We start from the raw sequence: 17,749 nt of genomic DNA, 5'->3' as shown, positions 1-17,749 counted from the left end.
GCCAAAAAATAATCACGAGTGTCAATATTGCACCTGTTCCAATTTCATTAAACATTTTCATTAAACCAAACATCACGCAGGATAAATGAGTAAATTCCACAATGATGTATGAAAACTCAATCCATATCTACAATCGAGTTATTAATTAGCTATGACACGCGGGGTTTTGTCACAATACCAAACTCGCACGACTGCAGGTTAGAACAAACTTTTATTTCAACTCCAAACAAAGAAAACATTTCACAAGTTTCATCTTTAGAACTTCCAGCAACAGGTCCAATTAATGGTGATACTTAAGTGTGTTGGAATTCTGTGAAATGTCCAGCTTTGGTAAAAATGTGACAATGCAAATCTTTTGTTCTGTGCAATAGAGAGGTTTAAAAACGATGTAAATAAAAGTATAAATGTGTGATTGCAGGACGAGAAGACACCCACCTTGTGAATCTGTTTTATCAGCACATCCTGTGGAAGAAGAAAACAGATAAGATGCACTCACCGTCACACATATGGCCAATGAAAAACATTCATAAAATTGTGCAGGGTTTGTTTGACCTCCATTGCCTCAAACCAGTTCCTAATTGGCCTTCCATACCACTAAAGGAATCACAGTGGAAGTGAGTGTGCAGACCTCTGCACTTGGAAATGCCAATCGATCAGTTGCAGAGGTTTCGCAACATTAAACTTGTCGATGCAAGAAAAGCCCTAAAAACCTATTTTTAAGGAGAGAGCAGAGAGATTGATGCAGAAAATGTTTCTGCATCAATGAAATATCGGACGAGCATTCCAAATGGAAAGAAACCTAAATATCGGGTAGATCGTCTTGAAGTTTAGCATAAATGCTGGGAAAGTTTTGCAGTGAGTGGATTCTCATTAGGTTTCGACAAAACAAAGCCCAACATTTCATAACAGAGCAGTCATTAAATATGAAGCAAAGCAGCCATCACAATGATAAAAAAGTCTTTGAATTAAAGGACGTGTCTTTCTATCCAGTCGTCCAGAGTCCACCGTTGACAGTGAAAGATGGCCTCAAATGTTAACAGACTTACTCGTTGCCTCTAGCTGCTATTAAGGGGCTCTATTCGAGTTTCCAGCTCAATATAGCAAGCAGGACTAGGGAACTGAAAAAGAATAAATGAAACCCAGTAGGTCTCTTCACCCACTACCTTGGGGGCACTTCCTCCACAGTTTTAACCTCTTCAGCCATTCCCACAAGTATCTCCTTTCTTCCTCTTTAATTCCTTGGTGATATTCTTTTCATACAAGTTTAGTATAAAATTTTAGGTCACAAGAGCTGTGTACTCATACAAGATTACAAGGCAAAATAATAATAATTATTTTTCTTTGTAATTAGTAAAATAATAAGCTCCTGCTAACCCGTTACATGTTCCGTTATTAAAAGGGTCAACACGACAGGAATTACTAGTTATGTTTAAATGATTCAAATTTTTTTTTTTGAAGGTATGCTTCAACGTTCATCATCGCCACAATTCTGTATTTCAAAAACAAGGAAAAACAAAACTGATTCCCAAATGATAAGAATAATTATTATTATTATCAGCAGCAAAACAATTGCAACGATAATGACACACAAGGGATTGAGAAATCAGTTTCATCTTGTTCTAAAAAAGAAAAAGAAAAAAAAAAGCGATAGTTCTAAATGGTAGTTTCTAAAAAAAAAGTTCTAAATGAAGAGCGATATTCTTTTTTTTGAGGTTATGCATTTTGGCATTAAGTGAACTCATGCGACTGAACGACTTCAAAATTCGAACAATTTATTTGTTTTCATTGAAACCTGCATACCCTTGTGTTTGATGTATTGAGGACCTCAGCAAGCTAAGAGATCCCATTCACATCGATACAATAAAAGAGATGTTTGTCTATCTGTATGTCTGTCATCACTTTTCTCAGAGATGGCCAAACGGATCTTTGTCAAACTTTCGGAGGTTCTCACGGAGTGCTGGAGAGTTTTAGACAAAAAAATAGGGAAAGAAAGTTGGACGTTTTTTATATATAAATAATCCCTCTATAATGCCAAGCCTTTGAAACTATTGGAAATGCAATATTAAATGATCCCTGACCCATCCCTTAGTGGGTGTAGGGATGTGCATGTTTGAGGCCCCCACAAAAAAAAATTTGATTTCTTCAAAATGATGACAGGATTAGAACAGCACCGAGCAGCGCTGTGTACCCCTGCTAATATTATATATACATATATATATACAAGGAGGAAAAAAAAGAAAGAGGAGATGGGGGAGGGAGGTGATGGAAGTGTTATGCTGATGCACACAAAAAGAGAAAATCGAAGAAGGGATGGGAATGATAAGGAGATGAGAGAAAGAAAAAAAAAAAAACAGTTGGGTAAGAGAGGGGAAATAATGGAAAGGAGATTGGTAGAATGTGGATAAGAGAAGATGCAAACACTGGTATTTTTGCACAAATAATCTATCGAGGCAAAAATACTAAATTCAGCATCATCCCTCGCATTTCATGTTCTCCACAATAAAACAGTGAGTTGTCTGTCAATATGACACTCCCTCTAAAATAATGAAAGGCCCATGCATCATATAAGCCTCGACCATCTCTGGTTATCAAGTCACAAACAAGCAGTGTCTTTGCAGTTTTGAAACAAAAAAGAGAAATCGGAGATTGCAGACCCTCGCGAGGATGTTTTTCGTGTTTTTTTAAGGCTTTTGTGTTAAAAACAAATATGGCGGCCGAACCACGTGACGAATGAGGTCATCATTTTTTTTCTCCACCAATTTATCACGAGATAACGCTCAAGAAATTTCATCTTGATCGGATGAAGTTTGGTACTTGTCGAATTATGACGTCATAATAGAGGCACCTATGACATGACATCAGCATTAACATTTTATTCCCCATGGAGAGTTCTTTACAATGAGCCATTTCTCAATTTTTTCTATGCAGGGCTTTCGGAGCTATAGAGGTGCAAAGTTTTTCGGTTTTTCTAAGATGGCGCCCATACCACGTGACCTAGGACGTCATAATTATAATTAAAAAATTATACAGGTGGTGTTTAACCTATGGTGGAAATTTCCTGTCAATCGGGTCAACGGTTGCCGAGAAAATCATATTTATTATGTGCGGACAAACAGACAAATAAACAAACAAATGAAGTTTTGTACTTGTTGAATTATCGAATTATGACATCATAATGGAGACCTTGGGCCGAGAGAGTTAAAAATTGGGCACAGTATATTCCAGGGCAAGACAAATATGTGTGTAAAGTATGGCGATTCTATGTGCAACGGTGTAGACGTAGTACTGCGCACAAACAGACAGACAAACAGACAGACAAACAGACAGACAGACAGACAAACAAACCAACCAACATACTTGCTGGAATCCTTTCCGGCAAGTAACAAACAGACAAACGGACCCAAATGCAATACCCTCTCCTCCTGTGAGGGTAACAAGAGAAGTCATCAAATTCAAAATAGATGCGCAACCTACCTGTAAGCTACCAATGACACAATTTAACGAGTCGATGCTAGCTAGCAGCAGCAGAGACATCATTTGAAAGATTTGTTCGACGACTTCCGCAAGATGAAATGCAAAGCATGCTATTTTAACCGAACATAAATTAGCTCGCATTTTCAGCCAGACATATTTTGGGCATTTCTCAATCGGATGATTCGCTTTTCACCTGCGTATGATTAATTTGTTTAATGTGTATAACCCCAATAGCCCAAACCAGAAACGCTTTAACTGATGGCGTTGCGTGCTTAATGATTATGCTTGGTGATATTGGCATATCTACAATCGAGTTATCAGCCAAAAAAATTATAGCAACGTGGAGAAACAGCGAATGTGTTCAATAAAGATTTCAGCACAAAAGCATTGGAACAGAACAAAAGGTCGAAAATCGATTCTTTACACCCATCCCCATAACCCCCCCAAAAGAACAAGACCTTCCTGAAAGTACCGTTACATCGATCTTGCATCCCATCTGAACAAATTAATGTTCCAATTCTTCTACATGATGAAAATGTACCTCAGACACCTGTCGGGAGATGACTCAAAGTCGTTATCATTAGTTGGCCAAGAGAGTCGAGGTAGACTACTGGCAGGCATGCTCACCTGTGCCACAGCCATGATGCTTGGGGCATAAGGAGCCAAGTCAGGCCGACACTCGCGACAGATTTTCTTTAGAGTCGAGACGCTGGAGACTGAGAGATCGGGGTTAGACAGGGCCTGAAGCACGAGTGGTAGAACTCCAGACAGCATAACCGGATGATCCGAAAGCCACTCGGCCAGCGCACCTGTGCAATCAGTTTACAAGGTAGCATATTATAAACTCGTTATGAATCGGAGATGAAGAGAAATAAACAAAGCTAAACAGCAATACATCTTGCAGCAAGAGACCCCAATGCCTAATCTATAAAATATGAGAATTACTTTTTTTAGTTATTCGCTCCGTCATCAAAGGTGGATGGAAGTTATGTTTTTGTTTGTTTGTGAGCAAGATATCTCAAAATGCTATGGACAGATACAGATGAAACTTGGTGGACAGGTTGGATGTGTGACAAGGATTCATTGATTCGCTTTTGGTGAAGATCCAGATACAGATATGAGATTTAAAAAAAAAAAGAAGATTCTTCACCATTGAGAGATGGGGCCAAAACAATATACAGCACGATATCTTTTCTGGGAAAACCACATTTCCAAGCTCGCCTCCAAAGCCAGTCTCTGAATGGGCATCATCCGTCGTGTGAAATCCTTCCTTGGCACAACTGAGCTCCTCACCACATACAAGGCTTTCATCCGCAGCTCAATGGAGTACTGCTCTCCCCTCTGGGCCGGTGCTCCTGCCTCACACCTAGCTCGGCTTCACGCTGTTGAAACCAAAGCGTTCAGAATCATTGGAATCTCCCACGATGAAGCTAACTCCGAGGGCCTTTCACTCGCTCACCGCAGGCAGGTTGGCGGTCTTTCTGTCTTCCACCGACTTGTCTTCGCCCTTGCTCCCCCAGCTCTCTCTGGGCTCTGTCCCCCAAATATTCCTACAGGTCGCACAAGATCTGCCCGCAACCCTCTTATGGTTAAACTGCCAAAACCAAGACTCTCTGCTCACCTTCACTCTTTCATTCCTCTTTTCTCCCGCCTCTGGAACAAACTCCCTCACTCTATTCAATCCCACTCCTCCCTCCAGGTCTTGAAAACAGCTGTTCACCACAATCTCTTATCATTTCCCCATCCAAAACCTTGATCTTTGCTACCCCCCCCCCCCCCCCCCCCGTCAATTCACCCCAGATCCACTTTTTTGAAATTCCGACTTCTTTCCTGGAAGTCCCAGCAGTGTCCATGTGTTTTATACCTCTCCCACCCCTACCCCCTTCCCGTGCCTCCTCCCCCCAAGCCCTCTCCCTCCCACAGATCTCCCGATGTCCCTGCTCTCAAATGTTGTACTTGTGTGCTTCCCTCTCTCTCACCATCTTGTCTCCCGCTCCCTTTATCTTATGTTTTATGTTTCAGTTTGTGTTTTGTGATAAATGTTAGCTCTTACACGAGCCTCGATCTTGTATACTAAAAAAAAAAATCTCAAAACTTTGTGATAGCTTATGACAAAACAAGGTGGATGATTTGGATAGGTGACAAGAACAAGCTGATTAAGTTTTGGTGTGTGACAGGAACGAATGGTCCGGATGCAGATATGGCCTATCAGTGGGATACAAAACGTAAACTGTTCAGCCTGGTAGAGGTATGGTCTATACTGAGTGCCGGTCTAGTTTTCTCCATTAAATCCAAAGGCTGGCATCATATACAAACACTAGCACTCCTAAATTGGAATAACAGGCAGATGATCAGCCAATTCCCTCAATTTCACAAAAACTTGTGCTGCATACCACCAATTAGGCACAATACATGGGGAGTGGACATAAAACACTAACAGCCCTTTCACCAAACACAGAGCAAAATGTTCAATCACAGAATAAGAACTGATGTTCGGTATCACTCAACCGCAGTGCAAGGCAAAGGCAAAAGCCCACGATGAGTTAAACCATCAGGAGTCAATTAATCTCTGCGGAAAAATCAGCAAATCCCTGTTGAAGTAGAACAAAGGAAGAGCTGAAGTCACGCAAGGCATCCTAAGACCATGTACTGTAGTTTATCATGTGCTCAGAATCGCTCTGTTGTTACTCCATCTCGATCGAGGGCTGAACCCGTATTCATTTTCCCCCTAAATGAATGGATTTATCAAGAGAGGAAAAAAATTTACCCAAATAAAAATATATAACAATTACTTTATCCCACTGTTATTGAATTTTTCATTTTCCATCTTGACAATTAAAAATGCACCATTACATCTGCCTGGTGTTGGCTTAGCTGTTAGGGTGCTGGGTTCGAATCCCGGTCGATCGCTGAATTAACGCCAGGGGGGTTGACTCAGCCTGTCATCCTTCCGAGGTCGGCAAATTGAGTACCAGCTTGCTGGGATGAATGATCACGGTGTGTACCCCGGTTTAGAATAGGTACACCGTATCCCTGCGCATCGTAAGAGGCGACCAAGGGTTGGCGTCAGGAAGGGCATCCGGCCATAAAAACATTGCCTCAAACAGGGAACCATGATTGTCATGGGGCCCGCAAGGCTAACCCCCGCTCCAGCGGGGAAAAATGGCCTCAAAACGTTCATTCATTCATTATTCATTACATCTCAAAACTGGGGTTATGCAGCAAAGTTTCCTTCTGTGTCCATCTTGTTCACCCCTTGCGTCCTCTCCTGCCACTTCCCCCTCCATTTATCCCCACACACATTGTTCGATTCGAGCTTAGTTTCCGTTTGAAAAAGGGTTCATCATTGTGGAGGAATACGATCGAAAATGAACATCATCAGATTTAAGAGTCCCACAAGGGCATCATAAACAGCGACACACAGTTAAGGTTGAAGAGAACACTTGAAGCAAACAAACTCGGTCTCGGTAGGAGGAAAATTTATAGCGCTTAGCTCCACATTTTAGAATGATCGACATCGGTTTCATATCAAGCCTTTAAATCAGCATACATTGCTGAATGGTGACGTGCTTGCATGAACACTGTCGTAAAGCCATGTGCAGTTTTCCAAGCAGCAACAGGACCCACCGATTGTGAACATGATGGTGTCGGCGAGTTGCACATTGGACACGCTGATCCGTGGGATGAGGCCAAGCAAGCCGGGTATAACATCGGAGTGATTAACATCCAACGTCTCAGCGATGGACTGGAAGCCGTACAGAATCGCTTCTGTTTGCTACGACGGGGAGGGTAATGAAGGGTGGGAATGTCAGAATGCATTTCCCAAGTGTGCTGTCAAAACAACTTGTGGATTTAAACCCGCATGTGACATCACTTAGCTATTGATGAAGCCTTCAAATTAGCAACCGTCGCAGCTATTAAATTCATCGAGCCCTCGCTTGCCTTAGGTTAGAGAAAAACTGGCAACTGGCAAGATATACGTGAACCAGAAATCATTGGATTTTCAGCACCAAAGCCCCACCGAAGCCAAATTGTTTGTGGTGTACAATATCTGATCTGCATTGAGCGAAATTATTATGATAAATTAACAATAACCCAGGGTAATGTATCACAGGATCATCATGAAACGAGCAGAATACACAATTAACCAAAGCACTGCCAGAAAGAGCTATGTGTTTATAGATTTTGCATTTGGACCTTCAACTACAAATTTATATGTATTTAGTGTTTAGATATAGCACATGCCGTTGCGCTGTCTAGAATGCGTTCGATACCCCACTCGGCGAAAAGCTGTCGGAATAGTGTTGGTATTCAAGGTGTTGAATCACAAAGTGGATGCCGGATGTCCCGTATGCCAGCATTCATTACCACCTTTAGAGGCCATTTTTCCCGGCAAGCGGGGGTTGGCCTTTTTCGGGAACCGTGGTTGTTGTTGTTTTTTTGGTCCCCTTTTTGAAGCAATGTTTTACGGCCAGATGCCCTTCCTGCCGCCAACCCTTTTTGTCGCCTTTTTACGACAAACAGGGAATTACCAGTGAACTGGTACTCAATTTGCCGACCTCGGAAGGATGACAGGCTGAGTCAACCCCCCTGGCGTTAATTCGGCGATCGACCGGGATTCGAACCCAGGATCCTAAGCCGGCACCCTAGCCGCTAGCCCAACACCTGGCCCAACACCAGGCTATGCCAGCATTCATTGACGGACATTAAAGATCCCACAGTGTTTTGCGAAGAGTAGGTAAATTATCACTGGCACCCTGAACAATTTACATATTACTGCCACCCACAAGAAAACTTCCCCCACAAGAAAGGTGGGAAAATAAGTAGCAAGTCATATTTGGTCTTATGTTCCCAGCAGCCATCAAAATAACATGTACCCAAAAGGGGATGGGATGTGAGAATTTTAAGAGAGGGCAGAAAAGTGGGAGAGAAAAGGAGAAAAGAATTGGAGAGAAAGATACATTTTGCAAATGGCGAGGGGGAGAGCAAGATTAATACCGGTGCTGTTTTTTCATACATACTATGGAGACGGACGCTTACTCTCTTGAGAAACTGAAGACATATTGCTATCATGATGGAACCTTTACAATCCACTGACTAACGCTGGCAGACGAGTTGCCCACTTAACGTCCATCAGAGGGATGGCACACACATTGATGAATCAGCATTCCTGTAAACACCAGGATGACAGTTTATAGCTGGGTCGATATTTGGACCCAGAACTAAATTGTGAAACTGCCAAAATCAAGACTCTGCTCACCTTCACTCTTTCATTCCTCTTTTCTCCCGCCACTTTAAACAAACTCCCTCACTCTCTTCAATCCCTCTCCTCCCTCCAGGTCTTTAAAACAGCTGTTCACCACCAACTCTTGTTTTCCCCCATTCAAAACCTTGATCTTTTCTACCCCCGTTAAAACACCCCAAATCCGCCTCTTTCAATCTCCAACTTTTTTCCCGAAATTCCTCGTAGTGAAATTCCTCGTAGTGTTCATTTGCTTTATGGACGCGTGTACCCCTCCCTCCTCCCCCAGCCCTCCCCCTTCCACAGATCTACCGATCTACCGATGTCCTTGTTCTCTACTGTTGTTATGCTTGTGTGCTTCCCTCTCTCTCTCTCCCCCTCTTGTCTCCCGCTCCCTTCATTGCATGTTTTATGTGTCTGTGCATGTTGTCTTGTTCAATGTGTTAGCTCATACACGAGCCTCAATTCTGTATACAAAAAAAAAATTAAAAAAAAATCCCAAATTCCATCAACCACTCCGAGTACGACACCTGCACTTTTCTCAACGCAAAAAAGAAAAACAACTGCAAAGGGCAGACAGAAGGTGTGGGTGATCAAGTGGTATTTTATTTCTGTCGTCGGCTCATTCTTTGTGTTGCATGCCCAGTTACGTTTCCACTAGCCATTTCCGTGAGTGTAACCCCGTGGCCCGGCGTGACCTCTTTTGTCTGGAAGATAAATGCGCAGCCCTCGTGTGGAATCGGAAGCACTCCAGGTAGGGATTTATTGAATGCTTTTTTGTTTTGTGGGCAATTTTCATTATTCTCACTGCAATTGCGTATGTGGAACAGACACTGTGGGAGCAACACCTGCAAACATATCAAATAGCCTTTCAACTTACGCTGTTATTTGGGATTGAACTGAAAAGAAACATTACGAGCGATAAAATGGAGATGAAAGGGAGGAAAGGAAAAACAAACGAGGGTTGGACAGTGTGAGAGAAGTCAAGAGAGAGGGGAAGGTTTGGAGGAGGAGGAGATAAAAGGAAGTGGAGGGAAGGGGGAACTCTTGTGTATGGCATGTGGGGGGATGGGGGGAGGAGATTACAGGTGTGGGGGCAGGGGTAAGGGATGGGTGGGGGGATGGGGGGAGAGAAATTAAACAATGCTCCATTTTGCGTATGAAATAAATATATGGCCCCGACAGCATTTCTCTTCACAGACTAATAAACGGATGGACCTTTCTCAATTGCCATATGTGCTTTTGAAAAGATTACAAATGTGATATATACGACAGAATCCTGTCTGGGTTTTTAATACATCTATCTATAATTCCAGCAATCTCTGTGTGTGTGTGTGTCTGTCTGTGTGTTTGTATGCGACCGCTGTTTCTCGACAACCACGGGTCCGATATACTTGAAACTTGCCAGGTATATTGCTGGGGACCCGAGGATGTGCCTTTTCAAGGTTTCATATTAATCGGACAATTACTTACCGAGCGATGTCCAAAAAACGCTTCAACCAATCAGAGAGCAGCGAACTAGCGCGTGTGCCGAACGTGGCGGACACACTCTGCCTCGGATGGCACATTTGAGAGCGTATTCATTTATTTCACGTTTGCAAACTATGTTGGCGCTATGTTGGCGTTAAACGATGTTTTAAAACTAATAAAAACGAATTTGCGATTCATTCGCTTTCCTGCGCGTTTGTGTACGCGATGGCGATTTCTTTACCAAACTCCGGAAGCCGTTCGCTTTGGACCGAACCATTTCATGTAAATAGAGGGGGGGGTTCTGTGGTCGTTGCGAATGGACCAAACCATTCATGTAAATAGAGGGGGGGGATTGTCACTGTACTCGCAAGCCGTTCGCCGTTCGCTTTGGCGTTGCGAATGGACCAAACCATTTCATGTAAATAGAGGGGGGGGATATAATTTTAGATAGATATATAGTACGGGCATATATATAGTACGGGCATGCCCTAGTAGTCACAAAGCTGGGAAGAGAGATGCGTGTTTTTTTTTTTTAAACATAGCCATAGCGACTGTTTAAAAAGCAAATCATGTGTGTTTGTGGTTTATAATACAGACTTGGCATTTAATATGGAATTTTTTTTTTTTTTTCTTGACTTGGGTTTACTTTCTTAACTCAGTATATCAATCTGGTGAGTTTCTTTTACACTTTGGTGATTGATTTGTTGAAAGAACCATGTCACTGATTGTCTGTCGCAGCAAGAAGTCAATAAAAAAAAAAAAAAAAAAAACCGCCGTTTAGAGGCCATTTTTCCCCGCAAAGCGGGGGTTGGCCTTTTCGGGGACCGTGGTAGTTGTTGTTTTTTTTTTTGGTCCCCTTTTTGAAGCAATGTTTTACGGCCGGATGCCCTTCCTGACGCCAACCCTTTTTGCCGCCTTCAACGACAAACAGGGAATTACCAGTGAACTGGTACTCAATTAGCCGACCTCGGAAGGATGACAGGCTGAGTCAACCCCCCTGGCATTAATTCGGCGATCGACCGAGATTCGAACCCAGGATCCTAGGATCCTAAGCCGGCACCCTAGCCGCTAGCCCAACACCAGGGCTAGCCCAACACGCTAGACAACACCAACAGCAAGAAGTCAATAACAGGATTATATCACAGGTGGCGTGGCAAAATGTACGGACAGGTGCATTTGATGATTGGCTTCACAGTCGGGTATACAAGTGTTGTTGCGTTCTGTATTAGTGGAAAACAACTGCTGCACATCTCCAAAAGTTATTGCCGCTTCCTCTGGAGATGCTCCGTCAACTCGACAATGGTGTTTGTCATGGAGTGGTGGCTTTACGAAATTACGGCATGAAACAGCGTGCTATTGCTCGGCAGTATGGCATCACTCAAGGTCAGGTGTCAAAGATCCTGAAACGAAATGCTCAGAGGGGTGTCCCTACTCCAATACCGAGGCCAGGACGTCCCCGCAGAACCACAAGAAGGGATGATCGCCAGCTGCACCGGTTAGTCCGCAATGGCCGTACCAAGTCAGCTAATCAGCTTAGGGCTGAGTGGCAGCAACTGACAAATGTGCCTGTATCCAGAAGGCTAGTCAACCAACGACTGGTTCAAGCAGGCTATCGTGCCAGGCGTCCCCTGAGAAAGCCACGCCTGACCAGACAACACCGCCGGCGCCGATTGCAGTGGGCCAGAGAGCACCGTCAATGGCAGCCAGGACACTGGAATCACGTGATCTTCAGTGACGAGTCTAGATTTCTGGTCTATCATCAAGATGGCCACGTCCGAGTGCGCAGACAAGTGCATGAAGCCTACAACAAAGATTGTATAGTGCCAAGAGTCCAAGCTAGAGGTGGTGGGGTGACCGTCTGGGCTGCTTTTCATGCAGGGGGCAAAACTGACCTGGTTGTTCTGAATGGAAACCTGAACCAGTTCAAGTACAGGGCCATTCTGGAAGAAACATTGCTTCCATTTGCTCGTGCAGCCTTTCGAGGAAACTTTGTGTTCCAAGATGACAATGCACGGCCTCATCGTGCTCGCATGATCCAACACTTTCTTGCTGACCGTGGTGTAGAGCATACGGAGTGGCCTGCCATGTCCCCGGATATGAATCCGATAGAGAACTTGTGGGCAGAATTAACGCGTCAAATCGACCAATTGGACCAGCAGCTGACCTCTGTGCGTGAATTGCAGCAGGCTATTGTCACTGCATGGCAAGCGATTCCTGTCCAAACCTTGGCAAATCTCGTGAACAGCATGCCTCAACGTGTACGTGCTCTCCTGACTGAACTGTAATTTTACTGTCCGTAATCCCAGTCGTAATTTAACTTTTGTTTTTGTTAAAAAATAATTTGGCTAATGTGCAAAATAAAGAGATACTTCTGGAAAACGTACAGAAGTTTAACACAGTACTGTCCATGAATTGAGTTCGATATCAGTTTACATCACTTTCAAGGATCAATTTATTTGTTTCGAAATGTCAAATGTGGTTTTTGTTTCTTTTAAAGGTCACATTAACAAAATCTAGAATAATTTCAACATAATTCCAATGAACTTTTGGTTCTAAGACATCTTGAAAAGTAAGTTCACCCCCACAAAAAAAATATTCCATATTAAATGCCAAGTCTGTATTTTACAAGCCTGGCTATGCCATCATTAGACTTTTGTACTTTTTTTTTTTTTTTTTACATCGCTGCAGAAACTGCATTTTATTGGATAATTAGCTTCAATGGAGATGCTTTCTCCTTGCCATATTGTTACCATATCAAACATTAAGCAATTTGAAAGCAAAGGGCATCTTGCATACAACAAAGCACAGCTTGACCAAAATAAAGGAGAAAAACCTGGAGCCCAGCCATGCTTGCATTACTGGGTTGCGCGCCACTTGTACAGGGTTTAAAAAAGAAAAGAAAAAAAGAGTGGACTATTTGATCGTTTTATTGCAGAAAAATTACATAATGTACCAAGTTCAGTGATACATTGATGGAAAGCACGCACCATGCCATTTTTAAATCACTCGTTATACTGCTTGGAATTGACATTTTCAATGTGTGCTCTACCTAAGTTCAAACAGACTTTGATCCTGACTCCAAAATTCTCCCCAACTCATCTGCAAATGGCTGAAGTGGTATCCTGATGGTAGTACTCCTCCTCCTGCTTCAGGACAGCCATGGTTTGAGGTTTGTTGATAAAAACCTCACCTTTGGCAGCAACCCAAAATAAAAAATCCAATGGATTCAAATCCAGGCTGTGGGGCACCTACTCATGCTCTGTGCTCAGGCTAATGACACAATTTCCAAACAGCTGGTGGAGCAAGTCTATGGTTTCACCTGCAATGTGCAGTGGGGCACCGTCCTGGATGAACCATGCAAGTCTGAGATGGTTTGGAGACAGTAGTTGAGTGAGATCAGCATGCAATTTCCACAAGACCTCGCAATACCGCTCGCCGTTGACTCTCACCGTCATACCATTGGCGTCCTCGATCCAATACGGTCCCAGCATACCCCATCTGGCATTCAATGCACAGAAGCAAGTGGACTTGGGGCTCTTGAGAGATCTCAGACACCTCTTCAGGAGGCTCAGAACCCCCAGAAGATACTGCTGTGATTGTTGATAGCCCCAATCAAATGGAAGTGTGCTTCATCGCTGAACCACAAGGAATGATCCAATTTGGGTACCTTTCCATTCAGTCACTGAACCAATCAAACATTGTTACTCGTCTTGCCATGTCATTCAGAATTATTTTATGCCTTACAGATATGATGTGGGGGTAGATTTTGAGTTCAGAAGTGAGAATGCACCACACAGATGAGGCTGAGAGCGCCAGTTCTCGGGAACGCCGACGGTGGGATTTCTTAGGCCTTTCAATTGCAGAATCATCCCGGTGTGTACCGCGGTTTAGAATAGGTACACCGTATCCCTGCATGTCGAAAGAGGCGACTAAAAGGGTTGGCGTCAGGAAGGGCATCCGGCCATAAAAACATTGCCTCAAAAAGAGAACCATGACAATTACAACTACATAATGGGCAGGGTACAGCCCGAAGTACCACGTGGGGGAACCCACTCCCTCTCGTCAAAACTCAAGGTGGGGAACCCGATCGAAGCAAAGGTGGAAATCACTCCATTTATGACGACGAAACTTCTGATGCCCGACGTGGAGATCGGTTTCTGAGGTTTGGGACATGGAATGTAGGAACAATGACAGGGAGATCAGGAGAAGTGGTGGAAGTATTGCTCAGAAGCAGAGTGGACATATGTTGTGTGCAGGAGACGAGATGGAAGGGAAGTGGTGTGAGAATGGTGAAGGGTAGGCAGGGACAGAAATACAAGTTTGTGTGGCAAGGGTGCCCAGAAGGTGTGAATGGTGTTGGTGTCCTGTTTTCTGAGGAGTTTGTAGACAGTGTGGTGAGTGTGACTCGAGTGAGTGAAAGGTTGATGATTGTGAAAATGATGATTGGAAAGCTCTTGGTGAACGTCATCTCGGGATATGCTCCGCAGATTGGTCAGAGCAATGAAGAGAAGGACAAGTTCTGGTGTGCGATAGAGAAGCTGATGGAAAACGTGAAAGATGAGGAAGTTGTTCAGGAAGGAGGAGACCTAAATGGACATGTGGGAAGGAGTATGGACGGTTTTAAGGGAGTTCATGGGGGTTACGGATATGGTGTGAGAAATGGAGAAGGTGAAAGGATTTTGGAGTTTGCTGATGGAGCTGATTTGTTGATTTGTAATACTCAGTTCCAGAAAGAGGATAATAAGCTTGTTACATACACGTCAGGTGGGTCGACGACTGCTGGGGCGTAGGCGAGATAGGGGGCACCTAAGGGACACAAAGGTGATCCCGGGGGAGGAGGCTGTTTCACAGCACCACTTGGTTGTCTGCGGCATGAGGGTGAAAGGTGCGAGGAGAGCTCGGCCGGTGAAGTACCAACCGAGAATGAAGGTGTGGAGGTTGAAAGAGGTGACAGTGAGGGAGGCATTAAAAGAGAGGGTGAGTATGGTAGAGGATGATGTGGTTGAGCTTGAAAGTGGTTGGATGTCAATGAAAGATAGTCTGTTGGGAGCCGTTGGTGAGGTATGTGGATGGACAAAAGGACCACCAAGGCACTCGGAAACATGGTGGTGGGATGATGAAGTTGGAAAGAAGATTGACGAGAAGAGGAAGAAGTTCAAGGAGTGGCAGAAGGTGAAGGGTATGGGAGCAGAAAAGGCAGAGCACGAAAGTTATAAGGTAGCCAAGAAAGCTGCAAAGAAAGAGGTAGCAAAGGCGCAGGAGGCATGTAGGAAAATGTTCGGAGAACACTTGGATTTGGAAGAGGGTCAGAGAGCGGTATTCAGGATTGCAAAGCAGATATCGAAAGAGAGGTGTTGAAGTGTGGTGCTGCGCACACAACTTGCTTGCCAAAGAGGTAGGCCACAACGCATTTGATAAAACCAAAAGAGTCTTTCTTACGAAAGCTCAAACTGCAGCACTGAGCGGGCTCGAGCTTAGAGCCCGCATATATGTCCCGAGGCCACGATTAGTCCCCGGGCGTGGCCGCTCGGTCGAAGGGCAGGGCATGTACCATCGGTCCCCGCCTGGGCGCTCGCGCCACCCTCTGGTGCGCGGAATTATTACCCCTTGTGCCCGCCACACGCGCCCCCCCAGAATTCCCACGCACCTGAAGGGTGAGTTTGTGGGGAAGTCGGATGACCCGGCCGAAACGCCCCCTGGCGATGGGTGCAGGGCTGGGGGGTAGCGGGCCGGCGGGTGCCGGGGGTCCGACCGCCGGGTGGCGGCCTCGACGCGGAGGCAGAGCTGCTGGCGGGGGTGCCGGGGGTCCGACCGCCGGGTGGCGGCCCCGACGCGGAGGCAGAGCTGCTGGCGGGGGGTGGTCCGGATCGAGGTGGGCCGGCTTGAGGCGGTCCACGGAAATGCGATCCGGGGCACCACCGATGTCGACCGTGAAAAATTTGGCCCCGGTCTCTAGCACGCGGAAGGGCCCGTCGTACGGGGGCCGTAGCGGTGCCCGGTGGGCGTCATGCCGGATGAACACGTACTTTGCCGTGTGAAGCTCCGGGGCGGCGTGGGAAGGCGGGCAACCGTGGTGTGCCGTTGGCACCGGGGCGAACCTCCTGGCGGTCTCCTGAAGGGCGGAGCGCTGTTGCGCCGCGGACCAAGGAGCCGTGGAGTCGGGGATAAATTCACCCAGTACCCGCAGTGGTTGCCCTAAGACCAGCTCCGCCGAGGACGCGCGCAGGTCATCCTTGGGCGCCGTCCTGAGGCCCAGCAGGACCCAGGGGAGCCTGTCGACCCAGCCGCCGTCACGGAGGCTGGCCTGGAGCGCGGCCTTCATGGAGTGATGAAAGCGCTCGCACAGGCCATTGGCCTGGGGGTGGTAGGCCGTGGTGTGGTGTAGCTTCACCCCGAGCCCTTGCGCCACCGCGGCCCAGAGCTCCGAGGTGAACTGGGGGCCGCGGTCGGACGTGATGTCCGAGGGGGCACCGAACCGGGCAACCCAAGTGGCGATAAAGGCTTGCGCCACCTCAGCCGCAGACGTCGCCGCCAATGGGACGGCCTCCGGCCACCGTGTGGTGCGGTCGACCATGGTGAGGAGGTGCGTGAACCCTCGCGAGGGGGGCAGAGGTCCCACCAAGTCGACGTGCACGTGGTCGAACCGCCGCTCTGGCACCGTAAACGGGGCCAACGGTGCCTGGGTGTGGCGGTGGACCTTTGCGCGCTGGCACGCGAGGCACTTCCTGGCCCAGTCGCTGACGTCCTTCCTGAGGCCATGCCAGACGAACTTCGCCCCGACGAGTTTCTGGGATGCCCTCGCGCCAGGTTGGGACAGGCCGTGGATGGCGTCGAACACCGGGCGCTGCCAGCCAGCGGGCACGATGGGGCGAGGCCGGCCGAGGGAGACGTTGCATCGGAGGGCCGTGCCCGTGGCGTCGAACGGCACCTCGGTGACGCGGAGGCCCGTGACGGCGGTCCGCAAGGCCTGGACGCCGGGGTCGGCGGTCTGGGCCTCCGCCATCCGGGCATAGTCGACCCCGAGGTGGACCGCGTGCACGACGGACCAGGAAAGGCAATCCGCCACAGGGTTGTTCTTACCCGCCATGTGACGGATGTCCGTCGTGTACTCGGACACGGCAGAGAGGTGGCGCTGCTGCCGTGCCGACCATGGCTCGGCGACCTTGGCCATCGTGAACACAAGGGGCTTGTGGTCAATGAAGGCCGTGAACGGGCGGCCCTCCAGCAGATGGCGGAAGTGTCGGACCGCCAGGTGGAGCCCGAGCAACTCGTGGTCGAAGGTGCTGTACCGGCGTTCGTGCGGGCGAAGCTGCCGGCTGAAAAACGCCAGCGGTTGTCAAGCACCACGCACCCAATGCTCGTGCACCGCGCCCACCGCGTAGTCCGACACTTCGGTGGTGAGGGCGATCGGTGCATCGGCCGCCGGGTGCGCCAGCATGGTGGCGTCGGTGAGAGCCAGCTTTGCGTCCGCGAACGCCGCGGCCATCGGCTCGGACCATGCGATGTCACCTTTGCCCGGCTTGCCCCGAAGGGCCTCGTGCAAGGGGCGGAGGAGCTGGGCGA

General features: G+C 46.8%; 1 protein-coding gene across 3 annotated transcripts in view; it reads right to left on the bottom strand.

Moving 5' to 3' along the window:
* Nucleotides 1-17,749, bottom strand: part of IPO13 (importin 13) — a 308,248-nt gene that overhangs the window by 77,260 nt on the left and 213,239 nt on the right. For all 3 annotated transcript variants that reach the window (XM_068112643.2, XM_068112650.2, XM_068112659.2), the window contains exons 9-11: nt 7,102-7,249; nt 4,102-4,283; nt 436-462 (exon numbers count right to left, since the gene is read on the bottom strand). In XM_068112643.2, the coding sequence (XP_067968744.1) occupies nt 436-462; nt 4,102-4,283; nt 7,102-7,249 (357 nt within the window). The remainder of the gene's footprint in view (nt 1-435; nt 463-4,101; nt 4,284-7,101; nt 7,250-17,749) is intronic.

This window comes from Myxine glutinosa, chromosome 1 (genome assembly GCF_964187855.1).
Source record: "Myxine glutinosa chromosome 1, kmMyxGlut1.1, whole genome shotgun sequence".
Taxonomy (NCBI): Eukaryota; Metazoa; Chordata; class Myxini; order Myxiniformes; family Myxinidae; genus Myxine; species Myxine glutinosa.
Note: the sequence above shows the minus strand (reverse complement) of the source record. Positions and strands in the feature narration are given on the sequence as shown.